This window comes from Pelophylax lessonae (assembly GCF_965119305.1).
Source record: "Pelophylax lessonae genome assembly, chromosome: 11".
NCBI classification, from domain to species: Eukaryota; Metazoa; Chordata; class Amphibia; order Anura; family Ranidae; genus Pelophylax; species Pelophylax lessonae.
Genome location: NC_138778.1, coordinates 231,777,082 through 231,794,355, shown reverse-complemented (window position 1 = coordinate 231,794,355; position 17,274 = coordinate 231,777,082). Strand labels below are relative to the sequence as shown.

The window sequence follows — 17,274 nt, the reverse complement described above, 5'->3', positions numbered from 1 at the left end:
GTCCAAGGGAGACAACACCATACATGTCCAAGGGAGACAACACCATACATGTCCAAGGGAGACAACACCATACATGTCCAAGGGAGACAACACCATACATGTCCAAGGGAGACAACACCATACATGTCCAAGGGAGACAACACCATACATGTCCAAGGGAGACAACACCATACATGTCCAAGGGAGACAACACCATACATGTCCAAGGGAGACAACACCATACATGTCCAAGGGAGACAACACCATACATGTCCAAGGGAGACAACACCATACATGTCCAAGGGAGACCACACCATACATGTCCAAGGGAGACCACACCATACATGTCCGAGCGCCCTCTGAGGGAGACCACACCATACATGTCCGAGCTCCCTTTGAAGGACACTACATCATACATGTCCAAGCGCCCTCTGAGGGAGACAACACCATACATGTCCGAGCTCCCTTTGAAGGACACTACATCATACATGTCCAAGCGCCCTTTGAAGGACACTTCATCATACATGTCCAAGGGAGAAAACACCATACATGTCCAAGGGAGAAAACACCATACATGTCCAAGGGAGAAAACACCATACATGTCCAAGGGAGAAAACACCATACATGTCCAAGGGAGACAACACCATACATGTCCAAGCGCCCTAGGAGGGAGACTACACCATACATGTCCGAGCCCCCTCGGAGGGAGACTACACCATACATGTCCCAGCGCCCTAGGAGGGAGACTACACACCATACATGTCCGAGCGCCCTCGGAGGGAGACTACACCATACATGTCCGAGCGCCCTCTGAGGGAGACCACACCATACATGTCTGAGCTCCCTTTGAAGGACGATACATCATATTTGTCCAAGCACCCTTTGAAGGACACTTCATCATACATGTCCAAGTGCTCTCTAGGAGAGATTACATCATACACGTCCAAACACCTTCTGAAGGTTGCCAGGTTATACATGTCAGACCACCCTCAGAAGGTGGTCAGATCATAAATGTCCAAGCACCCTCAGGAGGTGGCCAGATGGGCATCTGGGGTCATACATGTCCAAACACCTTCCAAAGTGTGTTTTTTAGTTGACCAGTATAGAGCACTGCTGACCTTTATTACAGTCCAGCTGAATGAAGCAGTGGTAAACACTGTATCTGATTTCATTTTTAAATATTTTCCTTTAGTTTGGGAAAGGGTTATTATTGAAATTTGAACTCTGGAAAATGAAATAGTCCTTCCGTGCAGTAAGGGCTGAGCTTGCACTGCAAAGTTTAACTGCTTATTTAATCTAGGGGATGGGAAAAACACTTTCTTACCAGATCCTCTGCTCTGGCTGTGCACGGTTTCTCTGCATCCTCACATCCAGTGCAAGTCTGTGTGTTGTGCATTGGTCTTGATGACCTTAGACTACAAGAATGCAGGGGAGAAGAGGCTGCAGGGACCAGTATGGAGAATATTGTGGGTAAAACTGCTTTGCACAGGCCCCCTAGGTAAAAACGAGCAGTCCACCCTTGAAGTAAGGGTGCAGCACAACTGCAAGAAGGAACTTTTCAGTTTTCTGGCACTTAGCTTTAAAGCTGAATTCCAGGAACCCTTGCCACTTTGTAAAAATTGCAGGCACACTATGAGTTAAGTCCAAGGAGGTGCATCACATCTCCTGAACGTGTATCTATTATTTATATCTGACCGGTTTATGGCTCTGCCAGAGCATACACTGACGTTTGGGGCTGTGAGAGAGGCACACAGAGCAGCTACACCCAACCCTCCCCTCTGCTGCCTATTCAGAGGAGCCTTTGTTTTTTTGTGAATATGTTTACATAATGGAAAGGCTTCTGTGATTGGGCAGTAGGAGGGAAGGGACAGGATGTTTTATACCTGAAACATCAGTGTCAGGCTCCCAGAAATACAGCATATATATTATATATTATATATATATATATATATATATATATATATATATATATATATATATATATATATATATATATATATATATATATATATATATATATATATATATATATATATATATATATATATAAAACGCAACACGTTCCGCCCTGATTTTCTCTCAAACGCAACAGTCATGCCCCTCTGCATATATATATATATATATATATATATATATATAAAACGCAACACGTTCCGCCCTTGATTTTCTCTCAAACGCAACAGTCATGCCCCTCTTTGAACTTAACTCCAAAGTGTGCCTTCACTTTTTACAAAGGACCAAATTAGTTGAATTTAGCTTTATTATGCATTAGCTGTATTCTATTATTCTATTTATATAAGCCTAAATCCTTTTGTTAATTTTCTCAGTTTTGTTAACTATATCGGTGACCCCATTGGGAAGAACCCCCTAATTTCTGTTCGTGGGAGACCTGTTCATGAAGTAGGGGGGACAAATTGTCATTTATACAGCTATAAAAGCCTTGTCAGGGCACACCTAGGAGACCACATATCCTCTAACCACCCCAGTGAAGTTTGTAATAAAGGGAATCTGTCAGATCTTTACACGCCTGTCTAAACTGAAGCTCCAGAACCATCACTGAAGACTGTCCTTCCTGTTCCAAGGCATTGCTTACCTGGGGAGCCAGGTCACAACAGGTGCTGCTGCTGGGGAGGGGAGGTGAGCCTGGCAGCCTTAGGTGATGGATCTGGGGCTTTGACTCAAGACAGGTAATAGGTGACAGGTTCCCTTAATAAGAGATGTATTTCCACATTGATGTGATGGTGTAACCGCTACTACTTATTGTATCAGGGACGGATATCTTAGGACAGGAGAAGGTAAGTGAGATCTCACCTTGTTGACAGAGCCACCATCCTGTCTGCCATGACACTATCTTTCATGTGTCCCCCGACATGCGTGTCACTCTCATTCTTGTTGTGATTTGGGCTCATTTTGTTTTTTGTGTCCTGCATGGAGTCTCCAGTTTAAAGTAAGATTTGTCCCCCCCCCCCCCCCCCCCTCCCCCGTGGTGATCGGTGCCTCTGTGAGATATTTGGCCATCACACCTTACCCTGGTCAAGGAGGCAAATGACAGACGAAAGGGGTTGTGGTCTTGTAAAGGTTCAGCAATGTTATTTTTATCCTGTTCTGGAAACACACATCAGCGTGCTCATTGATCTGAATGAAGCCCACATGTATCTGTGTTTCCTGCATGTGGCTATGCTTGTCTCCATTCCTGTCCTCATGTCATGCGGGGGATTCCTCTACAGTGATGTCTGAGATTCCTGCTTGTGGTCCGTAGACTACCTTTAGGTCCCCTAATTTTAGGATGTAGCCGCATGCAGATTGTCTATGTTGTTGCTTAGCTGATATCTCGGTTAGTGAATAGGTAAGGTTGCTCTCCCTATTGTTAAATGGCTTTACAATCTGACAACAATACAAGAGTCGGTGGACCTGCAGAAGCTCACCAGTGAGAATTGTGTACAACATCCCTGCCCAGGGGAGACCTGTATATGATCATCAGTGCAGCCCCAACAGTGCCCATCAATGATGCAAGTTACCTGCCCATTCCGGGTTCGGGTTATTACAACCCAATAACACCGCACAACACGTTATAACCTATGTCATGGGTAATGTATATTAAAAAAGAATAGCGCGCAAATGCAAAGGAAATTACTACCAAATCTGAAGAGAGTCCATAAATAAAAATGGGGGTTTGGTCCCACCATATGGCCATATCATGCTCAAGCCCACTACTGTGTCAAAGTACCCCATTACCAGTGGGTCCTACACTATCCATGAAAAAGAGATGAATCCAGCCTTTCTAACCCATGGAGATAATACTCCTTGCTGGGAAAAATGTGCAAATGCACTACAGGGAACTCCTCCTATATCCACTTGAGTGGGTAATGGACTCTATAGCTAACGTTGCATTGCACTGCTATCCTTTGTCGTTTGTGCCTCAATGCACATTTACAGTGGACTGCAACACACCGGCCCTGTTGCACACCACAGTGCTCTGGGTTGTGATGTGGTGTATTTAAAAAATAAAAAAATCATCCGTGTTGACAGCTCACTTTGATGTGAATGAACCATTAAAACCGAAATTTCCAGGAATTCTTCAACTTTGCAGATGGTGAAGCCACACTATGGGTTAAGTCCGATTAGGTGCATGTCACCTCCCGGACTTATCTCTCTTACTCATATGTGACAAGTTTAGTGCATTCCCTCGAGGATATGCTGTGGCTGTGAGAGGAGAGCACACAGAGCAGCTATGCCTTCCTGCTCCCATATACAGAAGCCTTTGTATTTTGTGAATCAGTTCACATACTACAAAGGCTTATGTGAATGGGAAGGGGCAAGATACACTCCTGTTGTGCGAGGAGAAAAGCACACAGCAGCTATGCCTCCCATTCACAGAGGCCTTTGCATTTTGTGATTGAGTTCACATACTACATAGGCTTATGTGAATGGGAAAGATACACTCCTGCTGTGAGAGGAGAAAAGCACACGCAGCAGCTATGCCTCCCATTCACAGAAGCTTTTGTATATTGTGATTGAGTTCACATACTACAAATGCTTGTGTGATTGGGCAGGAGGAGGGTAGGGTCAGGATAAACTGGCTGTTAGAGGAGAAAAGCACACAGAGCAGCTAGGCCCTCCGCCTCCCATTCACAGATGCCTTTGTATTTTGTGAATGAGTTCACCCAATACAAAAGCTTCTGTGAATGGGCAGTAGGAAAGGAGGGGCAGGCACAGCAGTTCCAGCAACTCTGCTTTTGAAGGAACTGAGACCACAGTGAGCAGCCTTAGAGCTCCAGAAATGTAATAATTGAGATAAGTTTGCGTGGCTGCAGGCACCTCATGGTATGCCTGCGGTTTTTACAAAGTAGCTAAATTCCTGGAATGCCGCTTTAGAACGCTATATAGAATTGTCAGCATGGCCCGTGTGACTAACATTGTCCCCAAATCCTTGCACCTGTTATATAGTCTATTTACTTAGAAGGCAACCCCCACCCCTTGGTTTTCCACTGCTATACTATACTAAAATATAATATGTGGTGCTGTGAGCTAACTTGGCGTGGTCCGATTCCTTGCAATATCTGTAGTGTTGGAGATAGATTAGTATATAGTGTTTTCTGGCATCATTGTGGATCTGTGTCACTTGTGAACAGGAGTCATTCATCTCCATTCATTGTAAAGATGTATGCCGCATCTCCCCCTGTGTTCTCGGAGGAATGATCGCCTCCCCTCCTCCCCCCTCCCCCCTCCTACCAGCAATTTGCCATCCATGCTAGCTGTGTGGCCTGTCCTTTAATTATGTAGCTGTGACAGCCAGGATGACTTCTCTGCAATGACCTTTGTCGTGTCGTTGTGTTGTGAATGTGTTCTAGGTTCTATATTGGCTGTGAGCTTTGTGCTAACTGGTATCACGGAGATTGTGTTGGCATCACAGAGGCGGAAGCCAAGAAAGTGGATGTGTACATCTGTAATGAGTGTAAACGGTCACAAGAGGGCAGCAGTGAGGAGTTGTATTGTATCTGCAGGACACCCTATGACGATTCACAGTGAGTTCCGGTGATAACTTCTTATGCACTAACTAGACAGCGCTCGCTGGTCCTGTGCGGTAGATGCTTTGTCTCGTGCCTTCCCTTATTAACCTGGCCAGAGCATGCTCTCACCCCTTTCCTGCCATGGGGGGCGCAGGCCCCTGCCAATCCCAGGTCCCCCTGGTAGTAAAGGATCTTCCTTTTATATATGATGCATGTTTTCTGGACTGATAACTTCTGAGCATCATATCTATTATCTGCTTCCTGTCTGGGGAAACAAGCTATGGAAGGGCTTCCATCTTCTGGGGGCTTTGGTGGCCTCTGCTGTTTGGCTACGTGTACTGCAGCTCTAGATGTGTCCAGCTTTGTGTAGGGAGCACCGTACCTGCACCTTAGATGCTCCTTTTAGATATCCTATCACACTGCCATATGTCTAGCTCTTTTTTTTGTATGCCCGCCTTGTCTTTTACTTATTTATGTTTGGTGTGCGCAGATTTTATATTGGCTGTGATCGCTGCCAGAACTGGTTCCACGGACGCTGCGTCGGGATATTACAGAGCGAGGCGGATTTAATAGATGAGTACGTGTGCCCGCAATGCCAGTCGACTGAGGATGCCATGACTGTTCTAAGCCCGCTTACAGATAAGGATTATGAAGGACTGAAGCGCTTCCTGAGATCGCTGCAGGTAGGTTGGTTCATATGGTGGCAGGATTCTCACTTTCTCCCCCCCCCCCCCCTCTCCCTCCCTATACTTCTCCCCCCTATTTTTTTTTTTTTTTAACCCCTGTTCCCCCTCCCCTTCACCCCCCCCTTCATCGTTGTTTCATCTTACCCCCCCCCCCTTTCCTCGCCCCTTTTTTCACATTTTTTTTTTATATTTCTGCCCATCTGCTATTCCTCCTCTTGATTACATTTTCAGATTGTCACATGTATTTTCATCATATAAAGTGCTTTTTTGATCTGTATGCCTACACACATACTTTTATATAAGTTTTTTTTACCTTTTATGCAATTTATTTGTATGCGATTATTATTATTATTTTTTTTTATTATTTTTACATTTTCTTATTGCCGCTTGTAAACCTAAAAAAAAAAAAACCCTGCAAGACAAAGGCATAATAAGCTAGTATGCATCGCATACTAGCTCATTATGAATTACATTAGAATGAAGCCCCGACACGGACACCGCTGTGGGAGCTGACATGATCCCTCAGCATCTCTTCCGGGTTCGGCGGCTCCGGCGCTGTGATTGGCCGGAGCCGCGATGACGTCACTCCTGCGCATGCGTGCGGGAGTCATTTTCCGGCAAGGAAAGCTGGAGGTCCACCGGACCTTCAGAGCGCATGCGACGCTCGCGTGAGCGGCTGCATGCAGTGCAAATATCTCCTAAACCATGCCGGGACTGAGGATCTGAGGACAGATCGGACCCCTGACTGACATTTTTGACACTTGTGGGGGTACCAGTGACATTACTACAGGAATCAGTGCTATAAATATGCACTGTTACTGTAAAAATGACACTGGCAGGGAAGGGGTTAACTTTATTGGTGATCAAGGGGTTAAATGTGTCCCTAGGGGCGTGATTCTAACTGTTGGGGGGCGTGGCTGGAGAAGTAACCACAGAGACATGCGATCCTATATAGAAGGATCGCATAGCCTCTGTGATTACTTCAGGGAGAATGACAGTTGGCTTTGTTTACATCAGCCGCCTGCCTTTCTCCCTCTCCAGTGATAGATTGCGAGTGGCCGGAGGACATCGGAGCCGCTGGTCACTCGCGCAGGGATATCGGGACGAGCGGGGACGGGAGCGCGCCTCCGGCGGCGCGCTCACCCCCTAGAGGCTTGTGGGCGAGTGACGTACCGGTACGTCACTTTACCCAGGAGGGGCTGACTGCCGCAGTATATAGTCGTGAGGCGGTCGGCAAGTGGTTAAAGAGACACCGGGAATCACATAGCCTCTGTGATTACTTCAGGGAGAATGACAGGCGGCTTTGTTTACATCAGCCGTCTGCCTTTCTCCCTCTCCTGCGGGAGATCGCGAGTGACCGGCGGCCATCAGAGCCGCCAGTCACACGCGCTGGCTCAGCAGGGAACTAGAGGGGGCGGGAGCGCTGCGGTGTGCGCTTGCCCCCTACAGGCGTGTGGGCGAGCGACGTACCCCTACGTAACTTTGCCTGTAGGGGGCTGACTGCCGCAGTATATAGTCATGCAGCGGTCGGCAAGTGGTTAAGCATTTCTATTTCAATTGTCAAGATTGCCTATAATTTAACACATGCTGCAATCCTGCACCAAAATGGCCGCTGTTATGTTCAGCAGGTCACATGACCAGCTTCCCTAATCCGTTATCACTGTCATTCTTTCCTCTAGACTCATAAAGAAGCCTGGCCCTTTCTGGAGGCTGTTGATCCTGAAGATGCCCCTGATTATTATGCTGTGATCAAGGAGCCAATGGGTAAGTACTGCAGACTGTAAAATGATTGGTTGCTGCTACAGGCAACACAGATAGTATGAAGTCAGTGCAGGTAGTCCTGCATCTTTCTATAGTAATGAAATGTTATGTCGGTGTGTAGGGGGGAGGCGTTAGACGAGTATGAGTGTCTGTCTGTTGTATGGCGGTCTCCTTCTATGGTGTAATCTGAGGTCTGGGTGTATTTGTGATCAGGATACGGATTGCTGGCCGCATACAATAGAATTATTATAGACTCTGCGCGTTGAATATGTTCGGAATGGGGTCGGGCGCCAGCGGCGCTCTGCCTTTCGCCATCATCATGACGCGAGCCTTGTCTGGTGAAATTCAGGTTGCTGGGGGGGGGAGCAGACAGAGGTCGTGCAAGTTTTACAGCGCAGTAAAGCCATTGGCTGTTTGTTTGTTGTCCTGCCAGGCTCGCCGTTTATCACAGTCCAGTGGCTCACATCACAAAAGCCTCGTTCTAAAGGCTGACATTTTATTGCTCTCCCCGGGATAACAGGAAACACAAACACAGACCTGGAATGTTCCTAACTGTACCCTCAATTAGTGTTTGCTCAGTTGTTCTACGAGTTTTATTAACCTTGTCACATAGACGTGCCGGCTGGACTCCGGCCTGGCCTCTCACAGCAGCAAATATCTGAAATCTATCCTTTACAGTCCTGACATTGGCCTCAATTATTAACCACTTAAGCCCCGGAAGATTTTACCCCCTTCCTGACCAGGGCCTATTTTGCGATTTGGCACTGCGTGACTTTAACGGACAATTGCGCAGTCGTGCGACGCTGTACCCAAATGAATTTGACGTCCTTTTTTTTCCCCACAAACAGAGCTTTCTTTTGGTGATATTTGATCACCTGTGCGATTTTTTGATCACGCACTATAAACAAAAAAAGTGTCAATTTTGCAAAAATAACAATATTTTTCACATTTTTTTATAAGAAATTCCCCCAAAAAAATGTAAAAATCAAAAATTTTTTAACATTTTCGGCCAATTTGTTTTATGCTACATATGTTTGGTAAAAAAAATCGCAAAAAGCCTATTTTGATTGGTTTGCGCAAAAGTTATCGCGTTTACTAACAAATGGAAAGATTTTTGTCATTTTTGTTGTTTTTTTTTAACGCATAATGGCGGTGATCTGCAATTTTTTTTTTTTTTATTATTTTTTTTTTATTATTTTTTTTTTTTTTTTGCGGCATTGGGGTGGACAGATCGGACCCTTGACTGACATTTGTGACACTTTTGGGGGTACCAGTGACATTACTACAGTAATCAGTGCTATACATATGCACTGTTACTGTAAAATGACACTGGTAGTGAAGGGGTTAACTTTTTTTGAGAGGGAGGGGCTGTGTGTGTCCCTAGGGGCGTGATTCTAACTGTGATTGGCTGTGGCTTGAGCTGTAGGAACAGTGATCAACGGTCCTACATAGTAGAACTGTATGATCACTGTTTCTACACAGGGGAGAATGACAGGCGGCTTGTTTACATCAGCCGCCTGCCTTTCTCCCTCTCCCCCCGACGATCACGAGTGACCGGCGGACATCGGGTCCGCCGGTCACATGCGTGGGGGGTTCGTGACCGCGCGGTAGCGCGCCTCCGTCGGCGCGTGCTCGCTCCCCAGAGCCTCACCAGTACGTCACTTTGCCTGTGAGGGGCTGACCGCCGCAGTATATGTACTTGCAGCGGTCGGCAAGTGGTTAACCACCTCTTGCTCGCCGTATAGGGAAAGACTGCAGATGGGATCCTCTCTCGTTCTGGGGTGAGGTCATAGAATGACTCCTCTAACGACTCCGCTATTGTGCGGGGGCACACAGTGTGGCGATTGTAGGGACCCCGATCTTAGCAAAGAGCTGATGACACGGCTCTTTACTCATGTGATCGGCTGTGTCCAATCATGTAAACACGGAAGTGTTGTTTATTGGCTCTCCTCACCTCACACTAACAGCGTGTGAGGAGAGGAGAGCCAATCAGCGGAATCTTCTCACAGGGGAGACCTGTATATGTAAACCTGGCACTGATCATCAGTGCAGCCCCAACAGTGCCCATCAGTGATGCAAGTTAGTGACCATTTGTGATGCCAATCTGTGCCCATCAGTGATGCAAATTTCTTCCCATCAGTGATGGAAATTTGTGCCCATAAATGCTACTTTTCAGTGCCTGCCCATCAGTGCTGCCTATTGGTGCCGCCTCCTCAGTGCTGCCTATTGGTGCCCATCAGTGCTGCCTATTGGTGCCCATCAGTGCTGCCTATTGGTGCCCATCAGTGCTGCCTATTGGTGCCCATCAGTGCTACCTCATTGGTGCTCATCGGTGCCCATCAGTGAAAAATTACTTATTTACAACATTTTCTGACAAACTAAAACTTTTTTTCCCCCCCAAATTTTTAGTCTTTTTTTTTTTTTTGCTAAAAAAAAAACCCCAGTGGTGATTAAAAACCACCAAAAGAAAGCTCTATTTGTGAGAAAAAAAATGATAAAAACCTCATATGGGTACAGTGTAGCATGACTGAGCAATTATCAATCAAAGTGTGCCAGCGCTGAAAATTGGCCTGAGCAGGAAGGGGGTGACAGTGCCGGTGTTGAAGTGGAGTTCCTGCCCCCTTGTCAATTTTTGTTAAAAAGCACCCCCATGATCTTCTTTGCTATTAGGCCCCTTTCACATAATGTTGCTAGCTGGCACTGAACCCAGGGAACCCTGCGCAATTCTGTTTCCTGCTGAATAGGGTGCTTTACAGGTCCAGGGCAGTGATACCGAGCTGGGGAATCCAGTCCCTGCAGGTCCTTTGTGACCATGTCTGCAGTGAAGGATAGGGGGTCCTGTGCCTGGCCTGCTAAGTGCCCTGTGGTAGCTGGGACATCCTTACTGCCAGTTACCTCCTTCTCACCCCCCCTCCTTCTTCTCACCCTCCTTCCTCCTCACCCCCTCCCTTCTCCTCCCCCTTCTCCTCCCCCTCCTCCTCCTCCCCCCTCCTCCTCCCCCCCTCCTCCTCCTCCTCCTCCTCCTCCCCCCCTCCTCCTCCTCCTCCTCCTCCCCCCCTCCTCCCTCCCCTCCTCCTCCCCCCTCCTCCCCCCTCCTCCCCCCCTCCTCCCCCCCTCCTCCTCCTCCTCCTCCTCCTCCTCCCCCCCCCTCCTCCTCCTCCTCCTCCTCCTCCCCCTCTCCCCCCTCCTCCCCCTTCCCCCTCCTCCTCCCCCTCCCCCCTCCTCCCCCTTCCCCCTCCTCCTCCTCCTCCCCCCCCTCCTCCTCACCCCTCCTCCTCCTCCTCACCCCCCTCCTCCTCACCCTTCCTCCTCCTCACGCCTCCCTCCCCCTCCTCTTAAACCCCCCTCCTCACATAGCAGGAGGAGGAAGAAGATGGCCCTTCTTCATTGCACACGGTAAGTAAACATTGAGACGCATACAAGATAGCGGAAGCTAGTTTGGGCCAGAGTTGCCTACACCATCCTGCAGGGTTAGGGGTAAATGTACTAGAAAGTTTTCCAAACATTTGGTAGAATTTGTTAATGGGGACGGGTTTTGTAGCGGCAGTTGGCAGGGTTGTATAGAGGGGTGTATTTTAGCCATGTATCTGGATTTCCACTTCCAAGAGCGGATTTATGCGATCCTGTAATTCGATTATTTATCTTTTATGTTTTCTTCCTTTGCATGTCACAGACCTGTCCACCATGGAGGAGAGAATCCACACCCGATACTACAAGAAACTGACAGAGTTTGTGGCTGACATGACCAAAATATTTGACAATTGCCGCTACTACAACTCCAGCGAGTCGCTATTCTGCAAGAGCGCAGACGCCCTGGAGAAGTTCTTTGTACAGAAGCTGAAATCATTTAAAGCCAGCAGGTGAGCGATGGGGATCCCCCTTCTTCTCTGACCAGTTCACGTGTCTTGTCGGTTATTTATTAAGGAGTCTTACGTTGGCACGGAAATATCAGCTGTGATCTTGGTCAGCTATTGGGGCCCAGAAACTCCTTGGGTTATCATAGCGATAATTAAACAGGGCTGCATTTCTTTCACACATGAGAGGCAGCAAAAGGGTTCGCCTTTCTGCTCTCTGCAGTTGGTTTTGCGCAAAGCATCCCTGATCCTCCTCTTCTTGGGTCCCCCGCCGGTGCTTCTGGCTCCTCTGCCTGTCGATTCCACACCATAGCAAGCTGCTTGCTATGGGGGCGTTCTTACGGGCTCACTCCTGAGCCTGCTTTGTGTGTCCATTGCTCAGCCCCTTTCCTTGCTCCCTCCTCACTGGCTGTGATTGACAGCAACGAGAGGCAGTGGCTACTGCTGCTGTCTCTGAGCCTATGAGGAAGGACTGAGTCGGGAGAACAACTGCTCTCATGCACAGCGCTGGATGGAGATCAGCTCGGAGGGGCTGCACTCCGATTGTTTTTGTCCCTAATGCAGAGAATATATTAAGGTTAAAAAAAAAAAACCCTCAGGCATTAGAACCACTTTAACCCCTTCCCGGTATCCCTTTTAACCACTTGCCGACCGCCGCACGACTATATACTGCGGCAGTCAGCCCCTCCTGGGCAAAGTGACGTACCGGTACATCACTCGCCCACGAGCCTCTAGGGGGCGAGCGCACGCCCGCTGGAGGCGCGATCCCGCCCCCGCTCGTTCCCTGACATCCCTGCGCGAGTGAACGACGGCTCCGATGTCCGCCGGTCACTCGCGATCTCCCGCTGGAGAGGGAGAAAGGCAGGCGGCTGATGTAAACACAGCCGTCTGTCATTCTCCCTGATGTAACTGCAGAAACTACATGATCCTGCTATGTAGGATCGCATGTCTCTGTGGTTACATCACAAGCCACGCCCCCCCCCCCCCCCACAGTTAGAATCACGCCCCTAGGGATACATTTAACCCACGGATCACCAATAAAATTAACCCCTTCCCTGCCAGTGTAATTTTTACAGTAACAGTGCATATTTATAGCACTGATTACTGCAGTAATGTCACTGGTACCCCAAAAAGTGTCAAAAATGTCAGTCAGGGGTCGGATCTGTTTGCCGCAATGTCGCAGTCCTGCAAAAAAAATTGCAGATAGCCGCCATTGCTAGTTTAAAAAAAAAAAAAACAATAAAAATGACGTAAATCTTTCCTGTAGTTAGTAAACGCAATAACTTTTGTTCAAACCAATCAAAATACGCTTATTGCAATTTTTTTTTACCAAAAATATGTAGCAGAAAACAAATGGGCCTAAAATGTTACTATCTTTTCATGTGACAACACTGAAGAAATGACGCTTTGCTACAATGTAAAGTAGTGAGTGTACAGCTTGTATAACAGTGTAAATTTACTGTCCCCTCAAAATAACTCAACACACAGCCATTAATGTCTAAACCGCTGGCAACAAAAGTCAGTACACCCCTAAGTGACAATGTCCAAATTACACTGTTTATACAAGCTGTACACTCGCTACTTTACATTGTAGCAAAGTGTCATTTCTTCAGTGTTGTCACATGAAAAGATAGAAGAAAATATTTACAAAAATGTGAGGGGTGTACTCACTTTTGTGAGATACTGTATATGCTGGGGGAGGGGGTATCTATGTGGAGAACTAATATTGGCCAAGTGGCAAGGTCTCTTATGACCTCCAGGATGGTGATGGTCTTGGAAGAGGACAGTCTAATGCAGATATGGGCAACCCCACCACTGCAGCTGTTGTGGAACTGCAAGAGAACTGCCACAGGCATGGCTCAGAGGCATGATGGGATTTGTAGTAAATTTTAATTGTAGAATAAAACATTTACAAAAAATGTGAGGGGGGGTACTCACTTTTTTGAGATACTGTGTGTGGGGAAGCAAAGAAGGGGGGCTTTAACGCCCGAACGCTGCACATGTACATCCATTGATTGCCAATGTTTCTGTACTGAAAGCCGCCTGTGTTAGGCCCCGTTCACATAGGGGCGATCTGACTTGGGGGGGCGACCTCCGAGGTCGCAGCGCGCTGCTCGCGGCCGCCACGGACTTCATAACATTGAAGTCTATGGTGGTCGCCTCCCGGTCGCCCCAAAGAAGCTCCGGACCCTTTTTCTAAGTCGGAGCGACTTGTGTCGCTCCTATTAGAACGGGTCCGCAGCTTCCCTATGGAAGGCGACCTACGGCGACCTGTGAGGCGACCAGGTCGCCTCACAGGTCGCCTTAGTGTGAACGGGGACTTAAATTTGCGGCAAATAGTTATTTGTAAGAATAATATAAATATAGAATTAAAAAATTCATGATCTGAATGCGATCATTTTATAATTTTACCGTATTTGTCATAAATCATGCATCTGCCTGACGAAGTGTCCTGGCACGGTGTCCATTATATGTTCCATTTCCGGTGGCAGCTCGGACCTGACGTCCCGCCACGCGTTGCATGCTGCACTCAGTCACCCAACACTTCTTTCTTCTCTTGCAGATTGTGATTCTTGTAGCCCCGGAAGTCGGATGTTGTCTCCATCAGCTTGCTTTTTTTTTTTTTTTTTGCCACCCCCCTCCCCGCCATCTCTCCACCACGCATGGTCACCCATTGCACGGCCAGACGGCCTCCATTCTGTACCTTTTTGGATGCTGGGCCCAAGTGCCTGACTGTCGTCTTCATGTCCGGTTCCACCTTCGGCAGTCCTTGTACTATATAGTATATATTTTTGTACATAGATGGTGAACATTTGACACTGTTTGTGAATATCCATTATCGGCAGAAGTTGATGTGTTGAACCTTTTCATCATATGTATATTTTTTTTTTTCTTTCTAAATCTGATCACTAAATACATCAAATGTTTACAGTTGTTTCCGAATTCCTGAATTCATTTTGAGAAATCCATTAAATTCATCCCCCTGTCATGGCATCCTCCATGCAGTTATGTTTCGCCCGGCAGACGTAATCAGTACAATCCTGACGTTGTTTACAGGTCTCACAGCAACAAACTGCAGTCGGTCCATTAACTGTCGGTGACAGGCGGAGCTGCGCACTCTCTGCTTGGGTTGGAGAGAGAGAGAGAACAGGACTCGAGACTTTGAACTCTTATTCCTCCTCAAGCTATTTCTGATCGAAGAATTAATTTGTCCAAAGGACAAGAAGCGGAAGAGAGAGACGGGCAATGGGGGGGCGGGTTTGGCGGTTTTCTAGCACCGACTGAAAGTCTTTTTTGCAGGCACAAGCAGGAAGAAGGCGGGGCAGGAACATTTTTTTTTTTTTTTTTTTTGGTGAAGGCGGGCTTTTTGGATTCAGCGATGGAGTTGGACGAGAGCTCCATGGATCATGACGACGCATGTTCTTCAATGAAGAAGCTGGTTTAAAAAAAAAAAAAAATACTCACAGATTTCTTTGTATTTATTTATTGTTCAGAGACACTTTTTTATCGCTACTCTCATTTGTCGACTAATTATTTTTTCTTATTAAAATATAAAAAAAAGAAAATTTGTCTAAAACGAAAAAACAAAAAAAAACAAAAAAAAAAAAAAAAAGACGAGAGAAGGGAGGAGGCTGATTGGGCCCGATCCAATTAAATTTGTCCTGTATTTTAACACGATTCCTGTAATAAAAAAAAAAAAACAGATAAAGAACAAGTCTTTTCTTTCTATGAAAGGAGTTTCTACCTTCTCCACCCCCCCCCCCCCAAATAAGTGGAGATTCAGCAGAGTTTCTTGTTCATGGTACAGAGAGAGGGTGACCACACAAAACAAGGAATTAGGGGAACCGAACTTGTGCGCTCCGGACCAGCTCTCGGCGTCCTGTCTCAAGGTATCTTGTTTGTACAAATTTGTCAGAATTTAAAATTTTTTTTCTTTTGTATGTAAAACTGAAAATATGGATGTATATGACCCAATAAATGGAGATGATCTTCTCCCTAGAGATCTGTAAGTTACGTCTCACTAATTTTAAGAGCACATGACATTTATTTACTGTTTTCTATGTTCATTGGTATGCAAATGAGGGGGAGGAGGCTTTTTATTTATTTTTATTTATATATATATATATATATAGCAGCAGAGCAAGAAAATGGCTTCTGATGCTGTATGTCAATGAGGAGGTAAATATTTTAAATAACTGATTTGGGGAATATGCAAATGAGACTGATGTGATATGCAAAATGAGGGGGAGGAGATAGATCAAGGTATAGCCAAAGCCAAAATAGTTATTTGTTTTTCTTATTTTGAAAGGAGGGAGGTGTTAGATCTATTTACCTCCATAACAATCTAAGTCAGTGGTTCCCAACTCCTGTCCTCAGGACCCACTAACGGGACAGATTTTAAGCAAAACCTTAGGGCGGAGGCGTAGCTAGAACCTTCAGGGCCCCGTTGCAGGGAGGCCGGGACCGAAAGAAGCCTGTGGTGTACGTGCCCCTAGGGTGGCAGCCTAGGGGTGCCGTAATTCTCACTGGTGAGGGGCAGCTCATCTTGAGTTTTTTGGCACCTTGGTCCAATGCTGTATTTTGGCCTAGGCCCAGGCCTAGGGCGGCACTTTGCAGGGGGGCAGCAAAATAGCTGCCCCCACCTCCACCTGAGACTCTATTAGCCACTATTTGCTAGAGCAGGCTGGCATCTAGCAACCAGTGACGTCACGGCTGTGACGCCCTGGCCATGATTCAAAGTGGAGGAGGTTTTAACTTCCTCCTCCTCCACACCTAGTGCTTGTGGGGCCCAAAGAGTCCTGCTGGTCCGGTTACAGTGGGGTGCAGGGCAATAAACCAAAATTGACCAATCCACCGCCGACAGCAGCTGCTGCTGCTGAGCTGCGACGTCTTCACACAGCAAGCGGGCAGCCGGCCGACCCTGGAACCTGGCTAGGACTGAGAACCTGCGAGGGAGAAGACCTCAACTGCCATGGCGCCACCCTGTCCTAAGCAGCAGCGAGTGCAGCATCCCTGGCGCCTCCCAGAGCCTGCACTCCTTCTCAAACCTCTCTGTTCCCAGCTGGGACATCAACAGGCTGACTGAGGGCCCAAAAGATGAGGAAAGGCAGGAGGTAGGTGCATCACACAGGAAGGGCTGGGCAAATTTAAATTGGGGGGGTGCCCAATTTTAGTCTTGCCTAGGGCAGCACAAAACCAAAATACACCACTGCCTTGGTCACTGCACCACACACACTTTTTACGCACCTGCCTCTTGGGATGGGCCTTTTGGCTAGGACCAGAGGAATTTTTTATTCCTGGCCAAGGGGCCTGTCAAGGTCTCACACCTTGACACTACCAGCACTTCTACACTTCCCCTTCCCCACTCTTGTGTGTTTATTTGTAGTTTGTCACCTTTCCTATTTAACTTTTTTCACGATGAGTAGGGTGTGGGTCCTCGGGCCTGCCCTGAAAGTCTTGGGAGGGGGTGAATATGGCCTTCTG

The 17,274-nt window shown here is 47.2% G+C and overlaps 1 protein-coding gene across 1 annotated transcript in view; it reads left to right on the top strand.

Moving 5' to 3' along the window:
* Window positions 1-15,388, top strand: part of BPTF (bromodomain PHD finger transcription factor) — a 109,017-nt gene extending 93,629 nt beyond the window's left edge. The window contains exons 28-32 of the mRNA XM_082272102.1: window positions 5,331-5,504; window positions 5,980-6,172; window positions 7,855-7,939; window positions 11,610-11,796; window positions 14,848-15,388. Coding sequence (XP_082128228.1) covers window positions 5,331-5,504; window positions 5,980-6,172; window positions 7,855-7,939; window positions 11,610-11,796; window positions 14,848-14,881 — 673 coding nt within the window. The 3' untranslated portion in view covers window positions 14,882-15,388. The remainder of the gene's footprint in view (window positions 1-5,330; window positions 5,505-5,979; window positions 6,173-7,854; window positions 7,940-11,609; window positions 11,797-14,847) is intronic.
* Window positions 15,389-17,274: the final 1,886 nt, after the last annotated feature.